The sequence below is a fragment of the Gracilinanus agilis genome, chromosome 2 (assembly GCF_016433145.1).
Source record: "Gracilinanus agilis isolate LMUSP501 chromosome 2, AgileGrace, whole genome shotgun sequence".
Taxonomy (NCBI): domain Eukaryota; kingdom Metazoa; phylum Chordata; class Mammalia; order Didelphimorphia; family Didelphidae; genus Gracilinanus; species Gracilinanus agilis.
In genome coordinates this window covers 231775884-231802676 of record NC_058131.1, presented here as the reverse complement: position 1 = coordinate 231802676, position 26793 = coordinate 231775884, and the positions used below count along the sequence as shown (strand labels likewise).

General features: G+C 40.3%; 1 protein-coding gene across 1 annotated transcript; it reads left to right on the top strand.

Annotated features, from left to right (window-relative positions):
* The first annotated feature begins 2499 nt into the window (after positions 1-2499).
* Positions 2500-26307, top strand: GCKR (glucokinase regulator). Its single transcript, XM_044660989.1, has 19 exons — positions 2500-2559; positions 3113-3268; positions 3481-3549; positions 4836-4904; positions 5272-5345; positions 5449-5515; positions 5731-5784; positions 6713-6807; positions 8982-9087; positions 11405-11523; positions 12378-12476; positions 12819-12916; positions 13269-13345; positions 13828-13924; positions 14124-14221; positions 14319-14402; positions 20072-20221; positions 24503-24637; positions 25811-26307. Exons 1-19 carry the CDS (start codon positions 2500-2502, stop codon positions 25979-25981), a joined length of 1878 nt encoding a protein of 625 aa, XP_044516924.1. The 3' UTR covers positions 25982-26307.
* Positions 26308-26793: the final 486 nt, after the last annotated feature.

The window sequence follows — 26793 nt, the reverse complement described above, 5'->3', positions numbered from 1 at the left end:
AGTGCCTAGCACCACGTTTTGCTTTTAGTTGGCCCTTAATTGGTGTTTGTTGAATTGAATCATATTAACCACCTAATCTAATTTTGCCAGGTCCTTATCCAGCATAAAATCCTGACCCCAGGTGCCCAAGATAAAGATCATCCCTCTCTCTTGAAGAATATTTTCCAACAAAGTATATCTACTTAATGCTTTTTTGTCTTTGTATGTTCCATTCTTCTCCCAGCTTTCAAAATGATGCACCCAAAGATACATAGAGTGCTATTATACATTCTTTTTTTATTCTTTTTTTTTTAACCCTTAACTTCTGTGTATTGGCTCATAGTTGGAAGGCTGGTAAGGGTGGGCAATGGGGGTCAAGTGACTTGCACAGGGTCACACAGCTGGGAAGTGTCTGAGGCCAGATTTGAACCTAGGACCTCCCATCTCTAGGCCTGATTCTCCTGACTCTCAATCCACTGAGCTGCCCACCTGCTCCGATACTATACATTCTTTCTCTCTTTAACAATCCCACCTCAATGGTTGTCTCCAAGAAACCTTTTCTAATTGGCATTGTTTTCTCTGAGCTTATGTACTGAATCCCATTTGCACTTTAGGATTTTACTCCGGGGGCAGCTGGGTGACTCAGTGGATTGAGAGCCAGGCCCAGAGACAGGAGGTCCTGGGTTCAAATCTGACCTCAGACATTTCCTAGATGTGTGACCCTGGGCAAGTCACTTAACCCCCATTGCCTAGTCCTTACCACTCTTCTGCCCTAGAACCAATAACCAAGATTGATTCTAAGACAGAAGGTAGAGTTTAAAAAAAAATTTTACTCTGATCCATTATGGCCCCACCCTAGAATTTCAGGAAAAATCTCTACAATAAAGCATGGATATGTGGGTTCCTGTCTTTTCTAGAAGAGATACTTTTAAGTACTTATCAGGTATAATAGAGCTATTTATTTTATCCACCACAAAAGAAATACCTAAAACACAAAAGACTCAGAATCAGGTCCCCATCATACTTAACATATAAAACAAGAACCCTTAATGCCAATTATACTCTTCAGGGAAGTAAGGACAATTTTGTGGAGGTTTGGACCATATATGAAATTCACTTCACATCTGATCCTAGTCTTTTCAGCTGCAAGATTCTCATGGTGGTGATTTCCTCTTCTCTAGGAAGGGTTATCTCTAGGAATCACCTTTTGGCTATGTAGCCAGGTTATTTCTCTCTAGGCTGGCAGCCCTAGGATAGACTCTATGAGTCTCAAACAAAAGAAGGAAAAATGAAGTTCTTCTACAGCCCTTACACCTTACTCAGAGGACAGCTGTTTCTGGATCAGTTGGCAATCATCTTTATCATAATCCTCCTCGCCCTCAGCCATGGGGATCAAGGGGCCAACCAGGATCACAAGTCCTTTATCAAAAGGCCAGAGTGTGTCTCACTGGAAAGGGCCAGAAGCACTGCCTAGATCCAAGTGAAATGCCTCAGCACAACCCTTGCTAGATACTTACTTAAACATTACTCTGTATATTTCCTTAAATTATTAGTATTATTTTTTTAACGCCCACACCTTATGGCCTAGAATCACCACTAAGTATTGGTTCCAAGGCAAAAGAGAGGTAAGGGCTAGGCAATTGGGTTTAAGTGATTTGCCCAGGGTCACACAGCAAGGAAGTATGTGGGACCAGATTTGGCCCCAGGACCTCTTATCTCCAGGGCTGGCTTTCTATACACAGAGCCACCTATTTGTCCATTTCTTTAAATCATTTAGGATGGATGTTTGCGATTTTTAACCAGACTATCACTAGGGCAGAGACTTGAACTTCTATATTTTAGTACAGTACATTTAGTTTATATTTCCCCCTGGCTATTGTGGTACTTTGTCACATTTGGAGTTCTCTCTTTAACTTTTGCTTTTCTCCTCTGGAGAAGAGCATGTTATGGTGGGGAGCTGGGTTGAAAAGGATCATGTAATCTGAACATGTGATAGATCTATGACCCATAGGTTCATTCAACCTCTGATTTTGAACATCCCAGAGGACCCTGATCTCTGATCTCTGATCCCCGAGAGAATCCTATTTTCTGATGTCTCCCCCTCCAGGACTGCCTTTTCCCAGGGTTTCTCCCTCCCCTTGAGTCCATGACCCTGCCTCCACCACTGGAAAGAACATGGTGCTCACTGAGCCATTACAGCTAGACACTGACCCTACTATGTCAACTGGCAAACAACAGATTGAGGGATAGGGAGACAGGGAGAGGAGGGAGGGGAAATATCAGGAGAGAGACCAAGGGGTCCCTTTTCCATGGTGTTTCTCAGATCGAGAAGAACGCTGGGGTTTGGGTGAGAGAAAAGTTGCAGAGGGAGGTACATAACCAAGCCAGAGGAAGCTGGTTAATCATCAGTACAACTCTGATAAGGCTCTGCCAGCTGTACAGGGGGTCAGCCTAGTCAGAGACGAAAGGTTTTGTGAAGCTGGAGGGTCAGTCAAGACTGTGTGGTTGGAGCTTGAGACCATGCCTGGGACAAAACGCTTTCAACATGTCATCGAGACCCCTGAGCCAGGCAAGTGGGAGGTAAAAACCCTTCTCTGTCTTTGCATCCTTTTCCCAGAAGCCCTCCCTTGGGTTGGCTTCTGTTACTCTTCATCCTTTGGCCTATTCCCATGATTTTACTCCCTTATCCTTTCTGGTTCTTCCTCACTCCTTTCTTTCCCAGTGGAACAAGGACACCAAAAAGGAATTTAGTCTTGAGTCTTGAGATTATGTATGTCCACCTTCTGCATATCGTTGGGCCTGTCAACACTCCCCAGCTAAATGGGCATTAGATTGGGACCGTGGGCATATTCTCCAATTCCTGAAAGCTGAACTTAGTGCCACCTTCTCTGAGGCCTTACCTGATTCTTTCAGGCATTGGTTGGTAATATGGTACAGCCCCATCCCCCGAAATCACTTTATTTCCATATAGGCTGCATTTATTTTTCATAAATATATGGTATCCTACCAAGTAGAATGTAAGTTGCTTGAAGCAAGGGATTGTCTCACTTTTGTATTTGTCTCCTGAGCTTCTAGGCCAATGTGTGGCCCATGGTGATAAATGCTTATTATGGATTGATTGTGTCTCCTCGAGCTGTCTGAATATGAAGCATCCTTGCCGATCACAGAAAAGTCGAATCCTCTGACCAAGGATTTAGATAAGGCGAACGCTGAACAAATTGTCCAGCTTCTGGGGCAGTGTGATGCTGAGATCTTCCAGGAGGAGGGATCAGCCATGCCTGCCTACCAGGTATCTCCCTAATATCTTCACCCTATCTACACTGTATCTATCCACTCTAAACTCTAATCCTTAATGGAGATCTCATTCCCCCTCATTCTTGACAATGGCTTCTGCCTTTGGATCCCAGTCCCCAATCCTCAAAATCCCCAGGGATCTCAACATTGGGGAACTTTGGCCCTGGCCCTGCTCTCTGGATCTGACCTCTCTTTGATTCCTCACAGCGGCTCTACAGTGAATCGATTTTAACAACCATGGTACATGTGGCTGGAAAAGTTCAGGAAGTACTGAAGGTACTAATGCTTGACCAGTTCCTCTGCCTCAATAATCCAATATTTCCAGGTCTCCTGCCCTTTTGTTTGTTGTCCTGTCCCTTTCTCTCTTTTCTTCTCTTATCCTTTCTAGTCCAGCTTAATATAATATTTTTCCTTCTTCCCTATATTTATCATTAAGTTCACCTGTTTCTCTTAGCTCTACTCCATGAAGCCTGGTTTCTATTCTCTAGACTTTCCAGCTCCAATTCCTGACCCTTCAGTTCACTCTATTTTAAAAACTGTTTGGTCTGGGCTTATGCTGTCATGCCTGTAAGGAGGCTGAATAACCAGAGGAATCCATGGTCCTCCCCTCATAGGCCTGTCTCCTCTCAACACAACTCTAGTATGTTTAAGGTTTAAACTGTACCAGTTCTAGTTAGAACTGGCTTCTGAAATGCCAATAAACTTACTCATGCTGCAAAGTTACCATTCCACTTTTCTCATCCTAAGTAAGACCTCTTTGACGATTTTTAGACCCTCAATTTTCTTTTTGCAACTAGTTCGTGGATCTTGACTCCATCATTTTAGTACTGACAGGAGAGTTGACAGCAGACCTTTTATCTGAAAAGACTATGCAGAGGCAGCAAGGTGGCTCACTGGATAGAGAGCCAGACCTGGAGACAGAAGGTCCTGGATTCAAATTCGACCCAAGACATTTTCTAGCTATGTGACCCTGGGATACTGGGTACCATAGCACCAAATTCCACATTCATGACAGAGAGTTAGGCTGTGTTCTGGAAAGAGTTCTGGTTGTGGAATCTGACTGTGGAAACTTGGCTAGTTCAAATAATGATCACCTGTTTGACCTTGGGCAACACCGTTAACCTCTCTGGGCCTTAGTTACCTCTTGTACAAAATGAGGAGCTGGATTAGTTGTTCCAAAGACCTCCTAGTATGGAAACTTTTTCCATCAAGGCAGATTAGCAACTCATTTGTAACTGATAATAATAGAGACTTTTTGGAGTAGGGGGGTGGATTGAGATATTAAGTAGCTTACTCATAATGTGACAGTATGTGTCAGAGGGATGACTTGAACTCGAGTCTTCCTGATGCCAAGGCTAGTTCTTTGTCCTCTATATCCCACTGTTTCTCTTTTGTATTTCTCATATATATATATATTTTTTTATATATATATTTATATGAAAGAGAGAGAGAGAGAGATGAGAGGCATAAGAAGGTTCTTCCATTTACTAATAAAGGAAAGGATATTTATTTCCTCTCTTAAAACAGATCTAGGTAACAGTTAAGGGTATATTACTTCTTAGGATCCTGAAGGGGGTCTCGTCGTTCTGAGTGGAGGGGGAACCTCAGGCCGGATGGCGTTTCTTATGTCGGTGAGTGCTCTGATTCCAATGACCCTTATGTCATCACCCAGAATCTAGAAGCCCACTTTATCTGAACCCCTAAGTAAAACTTTCATCCTGTTTTTGGTTCCTTCTCAGCTTTTTCCTTCTATCTCTAATTCCATGGTGTTCAGTTTTCTTTGACCATATCCTAGATATCTCCTGACATTCAAGCTACCTCGTTTCTCCAATTCAGCATCATGAAAGAAAGCATTTAAGTGTTCAACTTCTTGTGGAGCTAGGTTAAGTCTTGTACAAAGGATTTCCCAGTCTTTGATCTATAAAAGTTAAAATTTAAGACAATTTTATTTTCTTCACTGTTCTAACTTTTTTTTCATCCTTTCCCCTTAACAAATAGGTTTCCTTTAATCAACTAATGAAAGGCTTGGGACAGAAACCTCTCTACACCTACCTCATTGCAGGGGGCGACAGGTAAGGAGACTTAAAGCCTCTGTAAGGTCCTCATCCTTCCCTTCTTCCATAATAAGCCCTTCATGTCCTAGGAGGTCCACTAACCATGAGTTTATCCTCTCAGGTCTGTGGTGGCCTCTAGGGAGGGAACTGAGGACAGCGCCTTGCATGGGATTGAAGAACTGAAGAAGGTCAGAGCTATCCAGTGACAGCCAACCTCAGACCCCCTTAGATGGACAAAAGCTCTTGACTGCATCCAGTTGAACCCTCACCACCTCCCCCAGTTTGTGTTCCTTCTCCTATGGGGGAATGTGCCCTAGGAACCTCCAAAATGTGGGTCTTCTCATTCAAGGTAGGGATCTCTTCCTAGTGCCCCTGGACCCACGACCCTCTCTGTCTCTCCTAGGTTGCTGCAGGAAAGAAACGAGTGATTGTCATTGGCATTTCTGTTGGACTCTCTGTGAGTACGAATAGAGGAATAGAAAAGAAAGATATTATAAAGAGAATGAGAGTGGGGAAAGAATGAGGAAGAGGATAGATTTGAGGGCTGGAAGAAGAGAATAGATCTTTAGACCTCAGAAGCAGTATGGTACAGTGACTAGAATACTTGAGTAGGAGACAGGAAGGCCCTGGATTCATATCTACTTTTGGTTCTGAGCCTAGGTAATTCTCTAAGATGATAAATTTGCAGAGTACTTTATATCTGTTATTATCATTATCTGCATTAAAAAAAAAAAAAAAACCTCTTACCTTCTTAGTATCAATGATAAGATAGGAGAGGTAGGAGCTAGGCAGTTGGGGTTAAGAGACTTGCCCAGGGTCATGCAGCTAGAAAGTATCTGAATCCAGATTTGAACCCAGGACCTTACAACCCCAGGCCTGGTCTTCCATCCACTAAGCTACCTAGCTGCCTCTATCTACATTTTACAAGTGAGGAAACTGAGGTTGAGAGAAGTTAAGTAAGCTAGCTGAGGTAAGATTTGAACTCAGGATTTCCTAACTCAAAGTCCAGCAGTCTATCTACTATGTCACTTAGTTGTTTAATGGTTTGCAAATGGTGGAGGAAGTTTCCACACCAGTAAAAGGTCCTGGACTAATGCATTTGGACCTCAGACCCACTAATTCTGCCCTACTTCTATGAATGTGAGAACACAGCACACATATCATTGCAACAATTGCATAATTCTGTAGGGATGGATTTGGTGCCTACTTTGGCAGGCCCTAGACTATAGGGGAATATATATATATGTATATATATATATATATACACAAAAAAATAAAGTCTGCCTTCAGGGAGCTTATAGTCTACTTAAATATTTCTGTTTAATTTTTAAAAACTTTTATTTCTCTTCTTTATTATTCTCCCTCATTTCTTTGCTTCATTTTAGGCTCCTTTTGTGGCTGGTCAGATGGATTTCTGTATGAGTAACCCAGACATCTTCTTGCCTATTTTGGTAGGGTTCAATCCAATAAACATGGCTAGGTGAGTCTTCTGATAGAAATATCAGGAATCTTCCACCTGAAAAGATGAAAACTGACTGGGGGGCACTTCCTTGAATGAGCTGAAGGTGGATGGTTTTATTGAGTCCTTCTGATCAGTTACAAGGCCTTGGTGGATGGGGAAGATCTCATCTGATTATTAGGAGAAAAGCAACCCATTGAACTGTTAGATGATCCCTGGAATTGTGAACTCCCTCTGTGTTATAACATTCTGAGGCTGGATGGCTAGTCATCAGATATGCTTTAGGGGAAATCCCTGAATGAGGCAGCCTTAGAAGATTGGACAAAATTAGCTCCATTGTCTGTTCCAATTCTAAAATACTCCAGTCTAGTCCTATTCGCATCCAGATGTGGAAAAGTGATCGATACTTTCAAGCTTCCCTGGGGGTGCCACATTTTAAAAGAAGGCACTTATTAAAAAAAATTTAATCTTAAATAAATCTTAAATTGAATTTAGACAATGCGAGTGAGGGAGATGAAACCAAGGGCCTTGCACCCTCAGAAGTTTGAAGTTTGGTCTGTTAGGTATGTCAACAAACATTTTTTAAAAACGTCTGGTATGCTACAGAGGTAAAATCAACAGGCCTTGGCAACAAATTAGAGAGCTATTCAGGAAGTACTACTTAACATAGCAGGTAGTAAATCTATGAATGCTGAAAATATAATTCCAAGAAAGGCTGAGAGAAATAAATGGATAATAGAACCAATAAGTTATTAAATGGAAGTTGAAGACTCTAAGGGACTCTAAGTCATTTAAAACATTTTTTTAACCCTTAACTTCTGTCTTTGAATCAATGCTACAGATTGGTTCCTTGGTAGAAGAGTGGTAAGTGTTAGGGTAGGCAATTTGGATTAAGTGATTTGCCCAGGGTCACATTGCTGGGAAGTGTCTGAGGTCAAATTTGCATCCAGTACTTCCTGTCTCAAAGCTGGCTCTCTATGCTTTGAACCACCTAGTTGCCCCAGTGTGGTACCTCTAATATTCTTCTTCTTTTTTTTTTTTAAATTCTTATCTTCCTTCTTGGAATCAATACTGTGTATTGGTTCTAAGGCAGAAGAGCATTAGGGGTTAGGCAATGGAGGTTAAGTGACTTGCCCAGGGTCACACAGCTAAGAAGTATCTGAGGTCAAATTTGAACTCAGGACCTCCCATCTCTAGGCCTGGCTCTCAATCCACTGAGCCACCCAGCTGCCCCCTCTAATATTCTTGAGGTCCTGATCCTGCTCAGGCCATCCAAAGGATATGGCTAGTGCAGTTCACAACATTGGCAGTTAATACAGGGAGCAGGGTGATCTTTAAGACTGGAAGTTCAAAGATATTATTAGATTAGTAGTGATAATAGTAGCAGCAGTTATAATAACTCACATTACAAATCACTTCATGGACATTACCTCGATTGACCCTCAGTATGACGGTGAGGAAGATGATGCAGGTAATAACATCTCGACTTTACAGATAAAAAAATGAAGACTTGGAGAAGTTAAACTACTTTAATCCATTTCAATTAAACGAATGTTTTTAGGTGCCTACTAAATTCAAGGCACTCTATTAGGAACTGGATATGCAAAAATTTCCCTTGAGATCATTCAGCAAGCTAATGGGAGCTGCCTACATGATTGCCCTTTTAACCCTCAGTAGCCGAACATTTGAAAATGTTCCCTGCCTCCCCTTTGGGAGCCCTCTTCCCAACATATTCTTCAAAGGTGGGTTCCCTGGGGGAAAACTTCAGTGTGGGGTCCATATTCCTAAAATTATACTTCCTCAGCTTCTACTAGTTGGTTTACCTTCAATAGTCAATCAGTGGTTACAAATAGCTCCAAGCACAGGTATGACACAGAATGAATAATAATAACAAAATGTTCCCTCCAAAAGCCTGGGAGCTCACTCTCCCACAAATACACACAGCGTTGGTAGCAGAAGTAAACACATACATAGAATATACATAAGTGGCCAAGGCAACTCAATGCCTGCCACTCTTCAGGAACACCTGTGCCTTTTCTATTTTGATGATGGAGCCATGTAGTTCTCCAATGGACTAAATGCTAGAGAGGGAATATAGCTTTGCCACCAATTCAGGCATACCAAAGTATAAACCTGAACTCCGACCCCAATCATTCACTTCCACCCCTCAAAACTCTTGTCTTTCTGGGCCCCAGAAATGATCCCATCGAGGACTGGAATTCTACATTCCGTGAAATTGCAGAAAAGATGCAGAAGCTGCAAGAGAAACAGAAAGCATTTGTGCTCAACCCTGCAATTGGAGTAAGCTTTTCCCATCTTCCTTCTCCCTCTGCCTGTGTCTCACTCCACTTCATCTCAATCATCTTTTTTTTTTAAAACCCTTACTTCCTACTTTAGTAACAACTCCAAGACAGAAGGACAAGGGCTAGGCAAATGATAGTTAAATGATTTGTCCAGGGGCATACAGCTAGGAAGAGTCTGAGGCCAGATAGGAATCTTAGCTATCTTACTCTCTTAGGATTGCCATCTGCCTTCCTAAACTTTCTGATTATACATAAATCCGTATACTCTTCAAGCTGTTCTGAAATGTCAGCAACTAGAGGATGGCTCCTCACATTATGTAAAAGATGAGCATCAACCAGATTCCAGAAAATGAAGTTCTACTTTATAGTCACTCCTATTTTAACCTTCTAGATGCTTTATCTTCATTTCTGATTACTTTTCAATTAGATTGTTGTTGTTGAGTCATATCCAACTCCTCATGACCCCATTTGGTGTTTTCTTGGCAAAGATACTGGACTGGTTTGCTATTTTCTCCTCCAGGTCATTTTTTAGATGAGGAAACTGAGGCAAATAGGGTTAAATGACTTGCTCAGGGTCATTCACACAGCTAGTAAGTGTCTTGGTCAGGCTGTGAACTTAGGTCTTCCAGATTCCAGATCCAATGCTCTATTTACCATGCCACCTAGCTGCCCTTTCAGTATCTAATACTTTAATTCCAGATTTCCCTTCTCCTACTCTTTAAATTCTTCTATTAATGATTGGTAGTAATATAATGCTGACTTCCCTCACCTCCACTGCCTTATGATCAGTTATGCTACCTTTCACTCCTTCAATAATCAATTTCCACCAATGAAGAAAGTATTGTAAAAATGTCAAGCCAAGGGTTACACTAGGAAGTCATCTAGTGAAAGATTTGGTATTTTTAAAAAGCCTTTATCTTCTATCTTAGAATCAATACTGAGTATTACTTCCAAGGCAGAAGAGAAGTAAAGGGTAGGCAAAGGGAGTTAAGTGACTCACACAGCTAGGAGGTATCTGAGGACAGATTTGAAACTAGTTCCTCTCATCTCCAGGCCTGCCTCTCTGTCCACTGAGCTATCTAGCTGTCCCAAAAGCTAATTTTTAATAAATGTTTGTGATCCAGGGGCAGCTGGGTGGCTCAGTGGATAGAAAGCCAGGCTTGGAGATGGGAGAACTTAGGTTCAAATGTGATCTCAGACACCTTCTAGCTGTGTGACTCTGGTCAAGTCACTTAACCCTGATTGCCTAGCCCTTGCTACTCTTCTGTCTTAGAATTCATATTAAGGCAGTAGGTAAGGGTCTTAAATAATTAAAAAAAAACAAATAAGTAAAGGCTTTTGATCCACACAAAACAATTGGTTAATATAATAAAAATAATCAATAAGCCAGACTTAGTGGATAGGGAGATGCAAGAGTCAGGAAGACCTGGGTTCAGGTTACTGATCCATACTAGCAGTGTGACCCTGGACAATTGGCTTAAGCCTTTCAGTGCCCAGGCAACATTCCAAAACTTTAAACTGCCACACAAGACTAGACCTGTACTGGCAGAGGGAACTGCCTCATCTGAAGCTCCCTATGCCAATGAAATCACAAGTTCAGTCCAAAAAATAAATCTGCCTTATGTTTGTATCTTCACAAAACTGTTTTGGTGTCATAGTTTTTAAGAATAATGCACACTTGTATGTCTTCCTGCTCTTTCTACTCCCCTCCTCGAAAATGGAGAAAGTCCTTCTCAAGCCTCCTAGACTCTGTCACCAATTTTTCTTCTCTGAAGCCTCTTGGATCTTCTAACTTGTTCCTTAGCCACCATACATCTCTTTACTTTTGTCTCAATCTAGATTTTTCCCTACATATAACTCTGCCCTATTTGCTATACTTTCTAAATATGTGGAACAATTATTGTTGTGATACTACCTACCTGATGCATGTAAAAGAATATTTTCAGATAGGAAAAAAAAGAAAAAAAGAGAAAACCAAAGGTGGGAGAAGAGAGGGATCTTTGAAGAGTATATTCATGTGAAAACCATACACCTCCAGCATAACACTCTACCTCTGGGGTCCAGGAAAACAATTTCCAATTAAAAGAACTGGAGATGTTCTGCTCCCTTCCTCCCCTCCCTTTCTACCCCCAACCCCATGCTTTCTAGTTCTTTTCTCTGACCTCTTTGTTGGCAGAAGTGGTTTCCAGAGCTCTTCACCTCACCTTCTCCATCTATGTCCTCCCTAAAAAAGCACCTTGAATATCACCTGGCCACTGTTATTTCTGATTATCTTTTGCCCTTTCTTAATCTTTTCCCCATCTTGTTCACCTTAGCCCGAAGGACTCAGTGGTTCCTCCAGAATGAAGGGTGGAAGTGCCACCAAGGTCCTTCTAGAGACTCTGCTGCTGGCAGCACACAAGACTGTGGACAGAGGCATTGCAGCCTCTCAGAGGTAGGCAGCCAGGGGTAAGGGGAGGGGGGATCAAAAAGAGGGGACTAGGAATATCACTCTGCATTCCAGAGGAGGGATGGACAGTGGAGAAAAGAGGAAGAGAGAGGAGTTCCATCATCCCAGGATTAAGGTGGTTAGAGTTAGAAGAGTTGAGCGAGAAAGGAAGATGGGTGGGCAGGTGAACATTCAGTTTAGTTTATTCAGTGTCTACTATTTGCCAAGCACTGTATTAGGCATTAAGGATACAAAGACAAAACAGGCCCTGCCCTGATGAAGTTTACATTCTATTAAATTGAATAATGCTTTATCTGTGTAACTACAGAATTTGATTTGGTTCTAGGATTCCTAGAGATCTTAAACCGAACCACTGGGCCTACATAAAGACAGACATGAACCCATGAAGTATCTAGAACCAATTTGATTTCTGGAGAAAACTTTTGATGTAGACCAAGGTCAGACAGTTCAGAGGAGTTTTGTTTTATATCTCCCTAGTTCTAAGGGTATCCTAGAGGTGCTAAGGGGGAGATCAGGACCATTTTAACATCAAATGATGTATTCCTGGCAGGTCTCTGCCATCTTCCCCACAACCCTCCTAGGATGTCCCTGTCATGCCCTTTTTATTCCCATATGATCTATCAAGGCCTCTTTTGCCCTTCGTAATGTCAACCTGACCATTCTATTCCATTAAGGTCTAGCTACCTATATATACTTGAGCATAATGCTTCCCTTGGAGGAAAGTTCTCATTTTTCAACGAGGGATCTATTCAAAAGAGCTGTGATAGGGTTAAGGCACTGCTTGGGGACTTTCTGGGTGTTCTGGAGCTGGAATGAAAGTGCCTTTCACTTATTCCTAGCTGTCTACTGGAGATCTTGAGAACATTTGAACGAGCACACAAAGTCACCTACAGCCAAGGCACCAAGATTGCAGCACTGATGAAGCAGGCAAGCACCAGGTGATGAGGGGACAGGTTTGAAGTGGTATGAACTAGGTCTGGAGAAGTGACAATACAGATTTAAGGAGAGCACTTGTGAATCTATAGTGGGGTACTAACAGAAGGTAGATGCTCTAAAAATCCTTCCTTGTTCTCTTCTTGAATGATCTTAATCTGTCCATGTTGGGAAGCCTTGGTCATTTCTCTCTTCTGTCTTGGCTAGCCTTCTCTCTCTCTGTCTCTCTCTGTCTCTGACTCTGTCTTTCTCTGTCTCTGTCTCTGTCTCTGTCTCTCTGATTTTTTTCTCTAGTACTCAAATCTTCTAACTTTTGAGTTGATTACTGATCTCTGACTGTATTCCAGTCTGGAGAAGAAAGGTCGAGTATATCTGGTTGGCTGGCAGACTCTTGGTATTATTGCCATCATGGATGGAGTGGAGTGCATACACAGCTTTGGTGCAGGTGAGGACCTTTGCTAACTCCATCTGCCTCCTCATTCCAATACTGTCCTATCCCCAACACAGTGGGGTTTCTTACCCTATGTTTCTCTTATCCCAATCTAACCTGAAGCCCCTATCTTAATCTAATGCAATTCCTCACTGTATCAATCCACTTGAATCCAAGCTTCAAATACTTGTAGGTATCTTTCCCTGTCATCTCACATTCTTTCCAGCATGGACCCCTCCTTAGTTCAAAGACCTCAGATCTTGGTAAAGTCTGTTCCCTTCCCCATGCCCATATGCTTTGATGATCTTATGACTAGCTAACTTTTAAGACCTGACACAAATACCTGTTCATCATCTAAACTTACTAGATTTCCAAGATGTTCGTGGCTTCCTAATTGGGGATCATAGTGACATGTTTAATCGGAAGGAAGAACTTATTGCCCAGGTTGGAAGGTGATGGGAAGGATGAAACATGGGGAGATAGTGATGGGCTAGATGAGAGACATGGAGAATTCAGGGGAGTGGGTAGAGGAGTCATGGGGATACAAATGCAACCGAAAGAGACAGTCAAGGAGTTTACAGTCTAATGGCAGCAAACAACACATACAAAATGAAGAGCTAAGGGTTGGGATAATGGAGACATTCATTTGGGATCATGGTTTTGAAATCTGGAAAGTCAGAAGGAGAGCCGGGGGAGGAATGAAGGTCAGCTGGCCTGGGCCTTTTCAAAAAATGGAGACCTGAAGAGGAACTCCCTATGGGAGGAGAGGGAGGCACATTCTAGGGTGAGAAGGCCACAGTGACCATGGAATTAGAGACAGGGGGATGTTAGCTCATCGATGAAGAAGGGAAATAGGAGCAAGGAATATTAAAGATTTTGGGGAGAGGATGTTTGGATTTCTTCTCTTTTTTTCCTTCTTGTCCTAGGGTCCACAGTTCTCCTTTTCCCAAGAAGATTTCCTCACTTCTATCTTGCCATCCCTCACTGAAATTGATACTGTGCTCTTCATCTTTACCCTGGATGGTGAGAGGGATATGGATATGGATAAGGTGGTTATAGGAAGGAAACAGTGGGAGGGATGATGTTAGCACCCTCCATGCAGTATAGCTTTTTGGTAATTAGAGCTTTGATCTTTGGAGATAGTCCCCAAGTTCATCCAACAGGCAATCTTTCTATTCTCCTTAAAAAGAATTTCTGCTTTGATCTTTTCTCCCTCCCTCAGACAACCTCGCAGAAGTGGAAACATTGGTGGAGCAAGTGAAGAAGAAGACTTCTAATATCCAAGCCCTGGCACATAGCACAGTGGGGCAGTATTTACCAGTGAGAAGCAGCAATGATGAGGAAGGGGATGGATGATGGGAGGTGCATGGCTGAGCTCCATACATCATATTTCTCTCATTTCCATTTCTATCCTCAGTCTCCACTGAAGAAACTCTTTCCATCCATTATCAGCATCACCTGGCCCCTGCTTTTCTTTGAATATGAAGGGAATTTCATCCAGGTAAAACCTCATCCTCATATGTTGCTCAGAGAGCATTTTCCTCACAACAACCCTGTGAAACAGATATAATATGCAATTATTCCCATTTTTTAGTTCAGGAAACTAAGACTTAGAGAGTCTAAATGACTTGTTCATGATCACACTGTTAATGAAAGGTATGGTGGAAAGAACATTGGCTTTCAAGTAAGTAGACTTGGGTTCACATCCCACTTGTATGACTTTGGGCAAGACACAATCTGTCTAATCCTCACTTTCCTCAGCTATAAAATAAAGGGGTTGGAGTAAGTGGCCTCTGGGCTCCCTTCCAATTTACCTTGATGATCCTAAGTGTCAGAGCTTGGGTTCAAGTACAGGTCTCTGCACATTCTTTCTATTAAACCATGCTATGGTGTCCACAGTGAAAGAAATGTAAAGAAAGAAACTACCCAAGAAGGAATGCTTAAAGCTAATAATTTTTTAAAAACATATGTTATATTTCTTAAGTATCACAGTCATTCCCTCTTTACCTTTATCTTCACATATTGACTCTTCTGATGTAACAACAAAAAATTTAAGTGAAACCAATGATTTAGCTCAGTTTTAGTAATCTTTTAAGGTTTGCAACATGCTTTAAATATACATAGCATCTCATTTGTGTTCAAAATAACCCTATTAGGTAGGAGTTATTTTTTGTTGTTCAGTCATTTTTTAGTCACATCCAATTCTTTGTGACCCCATTTAGGGTTTTCTTGTCAGAAATACTAGAATACTTTGTTATTTCCTTCTCTAGTTCATTTTACAGATGAGGAGGCTGAGGAAACTGGCTTAAGTGACTTGTCCAGAGTCACAGCTAATAAATGCCTGAAGCTCAATTTGAACTAAGAAAGTTGAATCTTCCTGTTCTGAGACCCAGCTCTATCCAGTGTGCCATCTAGCTGTGAGGTGTTATTATTATTTACATCTTATGGATGAAGGAACTGAAGTTTGGAGAACTTAAGTGACTTATTTAGGGTTACGTAGCTAGCTAATCAGTACATATGGCAGGATTAAACAAAGGTCTTCATGACTCCCAATCTGGGTGCTTCATCTACATTAGTTCATGTCATATTTGACCTTCCTCAACAGCTACCTTGTGTGACAGTGAATTCCATATCTGTATGAAGCTGGTAATTTAACATTACCCTGTCCTACTTCCATGAATGTGATAATAGGGAAGGCTGGATAAATTCTTTTTTTCACCAGGTCACTAGGCAAAGTAAGTTTCAAAGGCAATAGAGCATTGTTACACAGGTGAGGGCTATGCAATGAAGATGCCTGCTATAGCATTAACATCAAATGTATGTATTTATTGAACAACAACTTTCTGTAGAATCCTTTACTAAATTCACCCTTCAAAGCCTCATTATGGTACAGAGATCACACAGGGTTCTTGAAGATCCCACCAATGGAACACAGACTTTGGTATATCCTACCATAGGATCATAGATCTAGAAATAGAAGGAATATTAGAAGTCACTTACTCACATTCCCTCATTTTTATACCTGGAAAATGTAGCTACAGAGAAGGTAGATAACTTGTACAAGGATACAAAGATGGTAAGTCAAAGATCTGGCATTTGAACTCAGATCTTGTAATTCCAAGTTTGGAACTCTTTTTATGGTTGTATACTGCTTCCCATACCTATCTACTCACTTAGCTACTAACCCACTAGGCTGGATTGGTTTGGAGTATGGCTCAAGTGATAATGGATTATGTATCTTTTCCCCCCACATTTTTTGTTCAAGTGTTTTTCTTATAAATAATGTGTTGTTAGATTCTGTTTCTAATCCATTCTACCACACTCTTCCATTTTATGTGTGAGTCCATCTCATTAACATTCACAGTTATGATTGTGAATTGTGAATTTTCCTTCATCCTATTTTCTTATACTTTTTCTTCTCATTAATCTGCCTCCCTCTTATTCTACTCTTCCATTTCCTTAACCCATTTTCCTCCTGTTTTCCTGTTGAATGAAATGTATTTTTATGCCCAACTCTGTGTACATAGGTATCATTTCTTTCTCTGACTAGTTCAGATGAGAGTAAAGTTCACAAGTGTCACTCTTTCCTGTTTGTTGTATAGCTTCTACTTGTGTTCCCCATTTATGAGATAATTTTCTCCATTCTTCCTCTCCTCGCCCCATCCCCAGTCTCCCATGAATCCCCCTCTCCTCCCTTTCCATTCTTTTTTTTTAAGACCATTGAAGTGTAACAATCATTCCTAGACCATCTGTCTAATTAGACTCCCTGAATGACTCTTGATGATAAGAGTTCTGAGAGGATACCACATAGCAACTTACCAAACAAGAATGCAAAATTTTAACCCTGTTGAGTCATTCCCCCTTATCTCTTTATGTTTCTTTTGACTTTTTTATGTATCAAAATTTCTACCCTGCTCTAGTCTTTTCATCATTGTAAGTTCTTCATTTTTAAAAAAAATCTATTTTCCTCTCTATTTTTGCTGAGTAAGCTGTACTTGGTTGCTAGTCTAGATATTTTGCCATCTGGAATGTTGTATTCCAAGCCCTTTGCTTCATTATAGTGGTAGCTGCTAAAGCTTATGTGAACCTGACTCTAATTCATTAGTCATTGAATTCTTTCTTTCTGACTGTTTGTAATATTTTTCCTTTGATCCAGGAGCTCTGCATTTTGGCTATCATGTTCCTGCAGATTTTCATTTTGATATTTCTTTCAAGAGCTGACTAATGGATCTTTCAATTTCTGCTTTTCTCTGTGGTTCTAAGAGATCTAGGCAGTTTTCTTCTTTTTCAAACCCTTACCTTCTGTTACAGAATTGATACTAAGTATGAGTTCAAAGGCAAAAGACTAGTAAGTCCTAGGCAACTGAGGTTGAGTGGCTTGCCCAGGGTCACACAGCTAGGAAATGTCTGAGGGCTAGGTCCAGAACCTCCCAGCTCCAGCTGGCTCTCTAGCCAATGAGCCATCTTAGCTGCCCCACATGTATTTTTTAAATATTTTTTTTTACAATGAAAATTCACCTTCTCCCCCTCTCATCTCTCTACTGTCTCATTAAAAAAGCAAGAAAAAGAAAATCTGTTACCACCACCTATAGAGAACAATATGTTATCCATATATATATGTTTATATAACATATAGAAGTTTCTATAGGGGGGTGTGTGTGTGTGTGTGTGTGTGTGTGTGTGTGCATGTCTGCACTCTAAATCTGTTTCTTCTTTAGCAGTAGGTAGATAGCCTGTGTGAAAATGGATCATCTGGAATTGTGATTAATTATTGTGTTAAGCAGAGTTCCTATGACTTTTGAAGTTGATTGTCTTTACAGATTGCTATTATATGTCCTTTCCCTCTTTTTAAAAACCCTTTTGAAGTATAGATCTAGTATTGGTATCATTGGATCCAAGGATATATATATAGTTTAATAGTTTTTGGACAGAGTTCCAAATTATTTTCCAGAATGGCTGGATCAATTCACACAGTGCATTCATCTGCTTGTTTTCCCACGGCTCCTACCATGTTTGTCATTGTTCTTTTTTGTCACCTTTGCAAATCTGATCATTCTACATAATTTGGAGATTCTAAGTATTTCGCATTTATTAAAAACATTCTTGAATTTTTATGGATCAATGAGATGTTTAGACAATTTGGTCAACGGATCTATTCATAATAATGATGCAATTGCAGTAAAGTTGTTAGAGGCATCTAAGTGGAACAACGGATAGAGTGCCATGTCTGGAGTCAGGAGGACCAGAGTTTAAATGTGACCTCAGACACATCTTAGCTGTGTGACCTTGGGCAAGCCACTTAATCTCGTTTGCCTTACCCATGTCCTTCCATCTTACACAGAAAACAAGGTTTCAAAAAATAGTCATTTGTTGATTTCTCAAGGCTATTTTGGAGTAATAGTTACTGTGTCTTCTGTAGCAACTCCTAGGCTCAAATGCATTGCTTCCTCCTCTTCTTGTCCTCATTATCAGTAAATCCAAAGGACAGACTTTATTCTTTGTACCAATGTAATATTTCCAATTCATGCAACTGGTGAAGATTAGCATTTTGAACACAATATTTGTAATATTTGTATTCTTTTAAAAATGTTAAAAAAGAAAGAACACTGGACTACACTGTGTTCCTTTGAGAAATTATGTAACATCCCTCTCTTATCCCATCTTTATAAAGGAGATAATAATAGTTGCCCTTCTTACTTCATGGACTGCTAGTAGCTTCTCCACCTCCCAAATCACCTTGTATCCACTATATTTTATGTGGCCTAGTGGATCATAATTAAGAACTCAGATCCAGGAACACCTGGCCTCAGAGCCATTCTGATACAGTGGCTGTGTAACTAGACAAGACACTTTACTTCAGTTTTGTTCACAATGTATGCATGTGTTATCTTTCATGTCTAAAGAAGGGCTGTTTTAATTTTTGTTTTTGTATCCCTAATGTTAGCCCTAATGTTTGGCACATTGTAGGTGTTTTAAAAAAAAAACAACAAACAAACCCCTTACTTTGTGTCCTAGTAACATCTTTAAGACAGAAGGGCAAGGACTAGGCAGATGGGGTTAAATGAATTGGCCAGGGTCACACAGTGAGGAAATGTCTGAGGTCATATTTGAACCCAAGTCCTCTAAACTCTGGGCCTGGCTCCTTATCCGCTGAGCCACCTAAGTGTCCCACATGGTAGGTGCTTTTATAAATACTTATGCTAAATCATTGATCAAATATGTTCAAGTGCATTGAAAATTTTGATGTGCTACAGAATAATACTCCAAGGTATAATGATGCCCTGGAATATTGTTATACCAACATCCTCTATCATGAGACAAGATATTTATTATCAGAAGGACCATACAGTCTTGTGTGTGACGTGAAAACTGATGTCAATATACCAAAGCTTCAGTGGATTTACCCTATATTCATATAAAATCCTGTTACAATAAAATCTAAATGACTTTCTGAGTTATTCTGTGTTTTTGTGGCTGGTACTTGGATCTTTAATTGTATTGAGTATTTGGGGGTTAAAGGGGTAATATAATACAGTAGAAAGCACGTTGGGGTTGGAGCCAATAAATCTGGGCTCTGCAAGTCACATTTGTGACCTTGGGCAAGTCAATTAGGGCCTCTGGGCCTTAGTTCTTTATTGGTAAAATGAGGGGGCTGAATAAAATGGCTTCCAAAGTCCCTTTAAATGTATCAGCTATGGTCTGGATCCCAGTTTTAATGATATTTATTTTAACGGGATTTGATCTGCAATATTTTTTTCCATTGGGTTGGTATCACCAATCTATTTGTATTTGCAAGTGTTCAGTGGTACCATTATATTATCGTTTTTAGCACTGTTATTGTGTCATTTTTCATCTTTGTAACTTCTTTGCTTAATCAGTTTGGTGAATTGAAATGAATTAAATTATGGGTATTCCCTATTAGGGGACAGTAGCATTAACTCTCTCTTACCTAAGGAAGACCAAAGGTCATCAGATGCTGAGCAAGAGGTCAAGGTAGAAAAGTTAAGAAGAGGGAGCAAAGATTTAGTTTTAATAAGGGTATCTTGAATCAGCTAAATTCTTCTGCTAAAGGACTTGAGGAAGGCTTCTGTTTACTTTCTTTTGATTGGAGGATTTGGTTCACCTGCTCCTGCTAATATAAGTTCTCTCCTTCATGGCTCTTCTGTTCAGAAGTTCCAGCGTGAGTTGAGCACCAAGTGGGTGCTGAACACAGTGAGCACTGGGGCCCATGTTCTTCGTGGGAAGATCCTTTATAACCATATGTTGGACCTACGACTGCGCAACTCCAAGCTCTTCTGGCGGGGTTTGGCCATGCTGCAGGTGAGGATGAGACTGGACATACTATGAGAGTGGATATTAGAAGGCATTTTTTTAAACCTTTACCTTCCATTTTGGAGTCAATACTATCTACTGGTTCCAAGGCAGAAGAGCAGTAAGAACTAGGCAATGGGGGTTAAATGATTTATGTAGGGTTACACAGCTAAGAAGTGTCTGAGGTCAGATTTAAACCCAGGACGTCCCATCTCTAGGCTTGACTCTCAATCCCTTGAGCCATCCAGCTGCCCCAGAAGGCATTCTTTATGAGCATAAAAGGTGCTTGGGTATAAGGCTGCCTTCCTACATCTTATCTGGTTTCTGCCTTTCACCTGCCCCCTCTTTACCATATATAGACTATTGGGAAAATATTAACGTGTGTGTGCATGCGTGTGTTCGTACATGTATTAGGAAGTTAAAGAAAACAATCATTCAAAGAATGTTTGTTGATGGAAATTTTTTTGCTCAAAAGGAGAAAACAAGGAACCATGGGTAGAATTTCTAAAGAGGTGAATTTGAATTTGAAAATTTTGAATTTGAAAAACTTCTTAGCTATTAGAAAGAACTATCTGATGTGGAATGAATTGTCTTGGAAGGTGGTGGGTACCCAGTCACTGGATTCTCTAAATAAAGACTGAATGAACAAGTTAAGTCAACAATCTTTCATTTTTGAATCATTTTTAAAAAAATTAATCTTCAGTTCCGAATTCCCTCTTTCTCTTTCTCCCTTACCCAACCATTGAGAAGGCGAGAAACGCAATATCCATTACACATGTAAAATCATACAAAATGTATTTCCACTTTAGCTGTGTTGGGGCAGTGTGTGTATGGGGAGGCAAGAAAAACAAAGCAATTGAAAAAAAATGCTTCAGTCTCCACTCAGACTTTGCCAGCTCTCTCTGGAGGCAAATAGCAGTGCTATTTTGTGTTAAGTGCTATTATTGTGCTAAGTCCTAGATAATAATAACTGTCACTTATGTAGCCCTTTAAAATTTGCAAAGCATTTTACAAATGTTATCTAATTTTATTCTCACCACAACCCTGGGAGATAGGCTATTATTATCCCTATTTTGCAGATGAGGAAACTAAGGCAGAAGTTAAGTGACTCACCTAGGGTCACATAGTTGCATTTTAATTCAGGTCCTTCTGACTTCAAGTCCAAAACTCTACCTACTCTTCCACCTAGCTGCCCTTTGGGGTATATTTTGAAGAGAAGATTCTTTTTCAATTGTAAGTTGGCCTATATAGCCTATAAAGTACCTTATAGCTCTATGACTACTCACCAAATTCCTGACTTAGTTCTGTATCCTATAGTGTATACAATGGAAGTAGAGGGTATATTTCTGTGTCTTCAGAGACTGGGCTATTTAAATGGAGAGACAGATTTAAAATACATGAATCAATGGACAAATAATTGTTTATTGGTGTCGTATTAACTAAATTAATAGTGGTTCAGAGAGAAAGGGATCAGCTTGGATTAGACTAGAGGCTCTGTAAAAGGTAAGACAAATTGGTGTTAGAAGAGTAAGTATGATTTTAATTTGGATCAAATGAAGGCATTCCTGAATTAGGGTCACTGAACAAAGGCCTGGAAGAAGGAATGAGCATGATAGTATGTGGGAAATTATAACCAGAACAGGGGGGTGTATATTAGAGGGCAGTGGGGAACATGATTATTTGACATACTCATAGGAAATTAAAAGTATATACTTCAACAAAGAGGCAAAATTGTCCCTATGTGTACATTGACAGAATGATATACTTAGGAAACCCCAGAGGGTAGGAGAGAATAAGGGTTGTTAAGTTTTAAGTGGTGGGGACATATGATAGAAAGTTTTGGAAATGAGTGAAGTTTGGACTTGATTTGGCCAGAAATAGGGAGCCACAGTATTTCTTGAGTAAGAGAATAATGATAACAATAGTGGAAGTTAGGTAATAGTGTTCAGAGATAGATGGAGAGAAAAGGTATTGGAAGAAGTAAGATCAGTTAAGAGGCTTCACTGATAAGGCCTCACTGATAAGGGTCTGGTCCATAGTAGTGGTTTTGGGAATGGATAATAAAAAGTTGAATCCAAGAGGTATTTCGATGAAAGGAAAGACCACATTTAATGACAAGTCAGTTTGGAGAATAGAATGTAAGCTCTGTGAGGGTGTGCTTAGACTATTTCACTTTTGTTTTTGTAACTCCAGCACTTTTCACAGAGTTTGTCCCACAATAGGTGCTTAATAAATGTTCCTGGATAGCATGATAAAGTAGAAGAGTTAAAGAACTTAAGAGTTTTTAACCCGGGGTTGGAAAAAATGCACACCTAATAGAGATGGTATAGTTGGGAGGGGATGTCAGTTCACAAAGGTGAATTCAGTTTTATACATCTTGAGGAGATAGCGGGACATTCCTCTGGGAAGTTCTGTTAGGCAAATTGAAAAAGTGAGGCACAGATATAAGGATTGGAGAGAATTTTAGAGTTGTCTACAAAGAAGTGATATTTTAATGTAGAAGTAGACCTCATGGGAATGACCAAGGAAAGAAAAATATAGAGACATCCATAAAGGATACTCATAGACAAAAAGGATAGGAAATAATGGGGATCATGTTCCTTGACACAGGTAAGGCAGGAATGTAAAGATGGAAGAGACACCTAGACTAGGGATTGATAATTTTTATTCTACTAAGTAATACTCCTAGTTGTCTAATATGTGTAACTGAAAGACCTTTAAGACAAAATTAATGGAGAAGAAGAAAAGGAGGAAAAAAATACAGGAAAAATAAAAGGTAAGGAGAAGAGACTGAAAGGCAAAGAAAGAGAGAGAGAGAGAGAGAGAGAGAGAGAGAGAGAGAGAGAGAGAGAGAGAGAGATGCATATGATTGTGAATAGTAGAAATGCATCAGAAGTTGCCTCAGGTCCACTCATTGGCACTTGAGCCATAACAACACTTAACCCTGTCCTAGACCTTGACCAAAAATTTTTTACTTTATCTTTGAGAGATTTTAGAATTTGCATTAGTAGGAAACATTTCTGAATGGGGTAACTCCCCCTTGTCTAATAAGCTCCCAGTTGGTGATGTTCAATGTAGATAAACAGCATTATTATTTTTTTTAAAACCCTTATCTTCTGCCTTGGAATCATTACTATTTATTGGTTCTAAGGTAGAAGTGCAGTCAAGACTAGGCAATGGGGTTAAGTGACTTGCCCAGGTCACACAGTTAGGAAGTTTCTGAGGCTAGATTTGAACCTAGGACTTCNAGAGAGAGAGAGAGAGAGAAAGAGAGAGAGAGAGAGAGAGAGAGAAAGAGAGAGAGAGAGAGAGAGAGATGCATATGATTGTGAATAGTAGAAATGCATCAGAAGTTGCCTCAGGTCCACTCATTGGCACTTGAGCCATAACAACACTTAACCCTGTCCTAGACCTTGACCAAAAATTTTTTACTTTATCTTTGAGAGATTTTAGAATTTGCATTAGTAGGAAACATTTCTGAATGGGGTAACTCCCCCTTGTCTAACAAGCTCCCAGTTGGTGATGTTCAATGTAGATAAACAGCATTATTATTTTTTTTAAAACCCTTATCTTCTGCCTTGGAATCATTACTATTTATTGGTTCTAAGGTAGAAGTGCAGTCAAGACTAGGCAATGGGGTTAAGTGACTTGCCCAGGTCACACAGTTAAGAAGTTTCTGAGGCTAGATTTGAACCTAGGACTTCCTGTCTCTAGGCCTGCCTCTTAATGCACTGAGCATCCATCTGCCCTGATATGCAGTATTGATTATGAGAAGTTCCTAGATGATGTAAGATTCAGAAACTTATTGATAGGAAAGCGCCAACAAGAGCCATGGTTACCATATAATCTTTTTTAATAAGCAAATGACTGTCTGTTGGTGAATGAGAAGTAATGGGGCAGACAGACATCCTTTAAAAAAATCTTATAAATTATAATCAAATTGTTAATATTTATGAGGAATCATAGGATGACCAAGTGCTTTTTGCATATTACCTTATTTGATCTTAGGGGTAAAGCATGGCACTTAGTTATTTTTGTAATATGAAAGCCCATATGTGAATGTTTTTTACTGGTTTGAATCCACTATTTTAAGTCACTGTTTAATCCTACCTTTGACTGCATGGGGGTAAATAGAATATATGCTTCAGTTCCCTCTAAGAGAGGGACTTCATTAATGAAGACTTCTAGAATCTCAGCCTAATTCTCTAGTCACTTTTATCTTCCCAACTTCCCTTCTTGGCTCCTCTGATTTCCCTTCCCAACTCTAATATTTCTTCATTTCTTCTCCAGAGGTTTTCAGGACAGCCCAAGGCTCAATGCATTAATAGCCTTCTCAAGGCCATCCATTTTCCTCAAGAAGTGTCAGAGGAGATCCAGGCAGCTCCTATTTCCCACCACATTCAGGTTGCACATGAGAAGGAACAGGTATCATATTTTTCTACTTTTCCCTAGTACCCTTCTGTCCCTAATTTGCTTTATCCCTATTATAATAGAGGATTGATTAGGGAACCATTAGTCAATTTGGTGAGGCCCTCAATGAACTTGTTATGGTCTTGACTTTTGCTAGATGGATGCCTCCCTTAGAAGTACACATGGCCCCAACCTCTTACTGAAAGAACATAAGAAACTCTTTTGATCAATTCTCAAAAAAGGGGGCTGCCTTCAAGGTGTCTGGTGATCGTAAGCATGTTTGTGTGTGTGTGTGTAAATAGATTTGTCTTTTTCTGAAATCTGTAAGACAGAGTTGTGAAATGGCTCCCCCCCTTTTCTTTTCTTTCTGTGTGCTTTTCTGTGGACTTCCAGACCAAAGAGCAACAAAGGAGAAGGGGGAGAAAGGAATTTTCATTTTTCTTTTCTCCTGTTCTTCCCAGGAGTGGAAAATATCATAGGAGAAACACATGGCAAATGGCTGATGTTTGCCCAGGCAAGCTTGTGAAGAGTGCCTTGCTGCCTTCTGCCTTTCTGTTTATTTTTTGGAGGACAAGTCAGAAACTATAGTTCCTGAAAATGGACTTTTCATTCAAGTGACCATTTTTGGTTGCTGGAGGGAAAAAAGACAGATCACTTCTCACCCTGCCCTGCTCCACCTCCCTTTACTATGCTCTGTGTATGCCTTGGCTGTCCAAGGGAATGAGACTGCAAAAGGAAAAGAGAAGGGGGAGAATTATTTTATTTGCTTTATTATAAGCTTGCTCCTACAAGGAAAGGCAAGAGGTCACCCGTCCCCTCCCCACCCTGAGTTGTTTAGCCTTCTTGGAGGCAGCTCCATTGACTAGGGAACTAATCAGAAGAGTTCTCAGCATGGGATTACTCACATATTTGGACCTCCATAGAAAGGTACTATTTTCATAAAGGTCCATGTCCTGTAATCTCCTCAGGTTGTTTGGGGCTCACACCAAATTGATCAGTTGATCTCCTAATCAAACTCCTGTTAAGTCAGTTTTTATTATTTCTCGGGTCTGGTTGCTACTAACAGCATCATTTTGCTTCCCAAGCCACTGTTCCCAATCCCATCATTATACTCTGGTTTCTGATCCTCCTGTGAACCCTTGAACTCAATCTTCTCAGACCTCAGACTTTTGCTTCTCTTTTCCATAGGTGATCCCCATTGCACTACTGACTCTCCTATTTCGATGTTCCATCCCAGAAGCGAAAGCCCACCTTTCTGCTTCCCCCTCTGTTTGTGAGACCATTAGGAATGTCCTTCTCCGACTTGGTCGGAAGCGCAGTGCTGACTCAATCGATACTCTCAAGATGACCATTGGATAGCTCGGCAGATGGGAAGGGAACTCAGTTTGTGGAGAGGGGACCATCACACAAAGAGGAGGGAAAAAGAGCAAAATACTTCAAAGCTTAGGGCCCCCCTGGTTGGGGGAGAGGAAGATACTTCCAGGAGGTATGTCCCATTCCAGATTTTGGAGAAATATCTGTTCTGCTGCTTCCCTTGATTTCCTCTTCTGAAAAAATGTGGTAATTAGGCTAGACAATCTCTAATATTTACCTTTCAGCTTTTCAATTCTGTGATGCTATGAATGGGAAATTCCTGACCACATAATATGTATCTCTGATCGTTGCAGTCTATTCTTGTTTCAGAAATAAAACTTTTGCTTTTTGTTTCATAAATTTTTCTCTGAGTATCCAGATGGGAGAATTGGATATAGGGAAGAGGGGTAGCAAGTGTTGGTCTTAGAAATTATGGCACCCAGGGACTTATCAAGGTACATTGGCCTTCTTTAAGTAAGGAAATTCCTGTCTATGCTACCTACAGGTTTAACTTTTTGTTTCCTAGATGTATAGTGGATAGAGTCTGGACTTTGAGTCAGATAGACCAGAGTTCAAATACTGCCTTAGGCACTTAATACATGTTTGATCCTATCTTTTTCCCCTCTCTTAGGTCCACTTTTTCTATCTGGAAAAATCAATGCCTATAATAATCTCTTGGGAAGATCAAATGACAATAAGCACAAAGTACTTTGTAAACCTTCAGGTACTATATAAATATTAGCTCATTATTATTATTATTCCTTTTTTAAAGGAGAACAATCCACTCAGGCCCATTTACTTAGACTCAACCCTCCCTC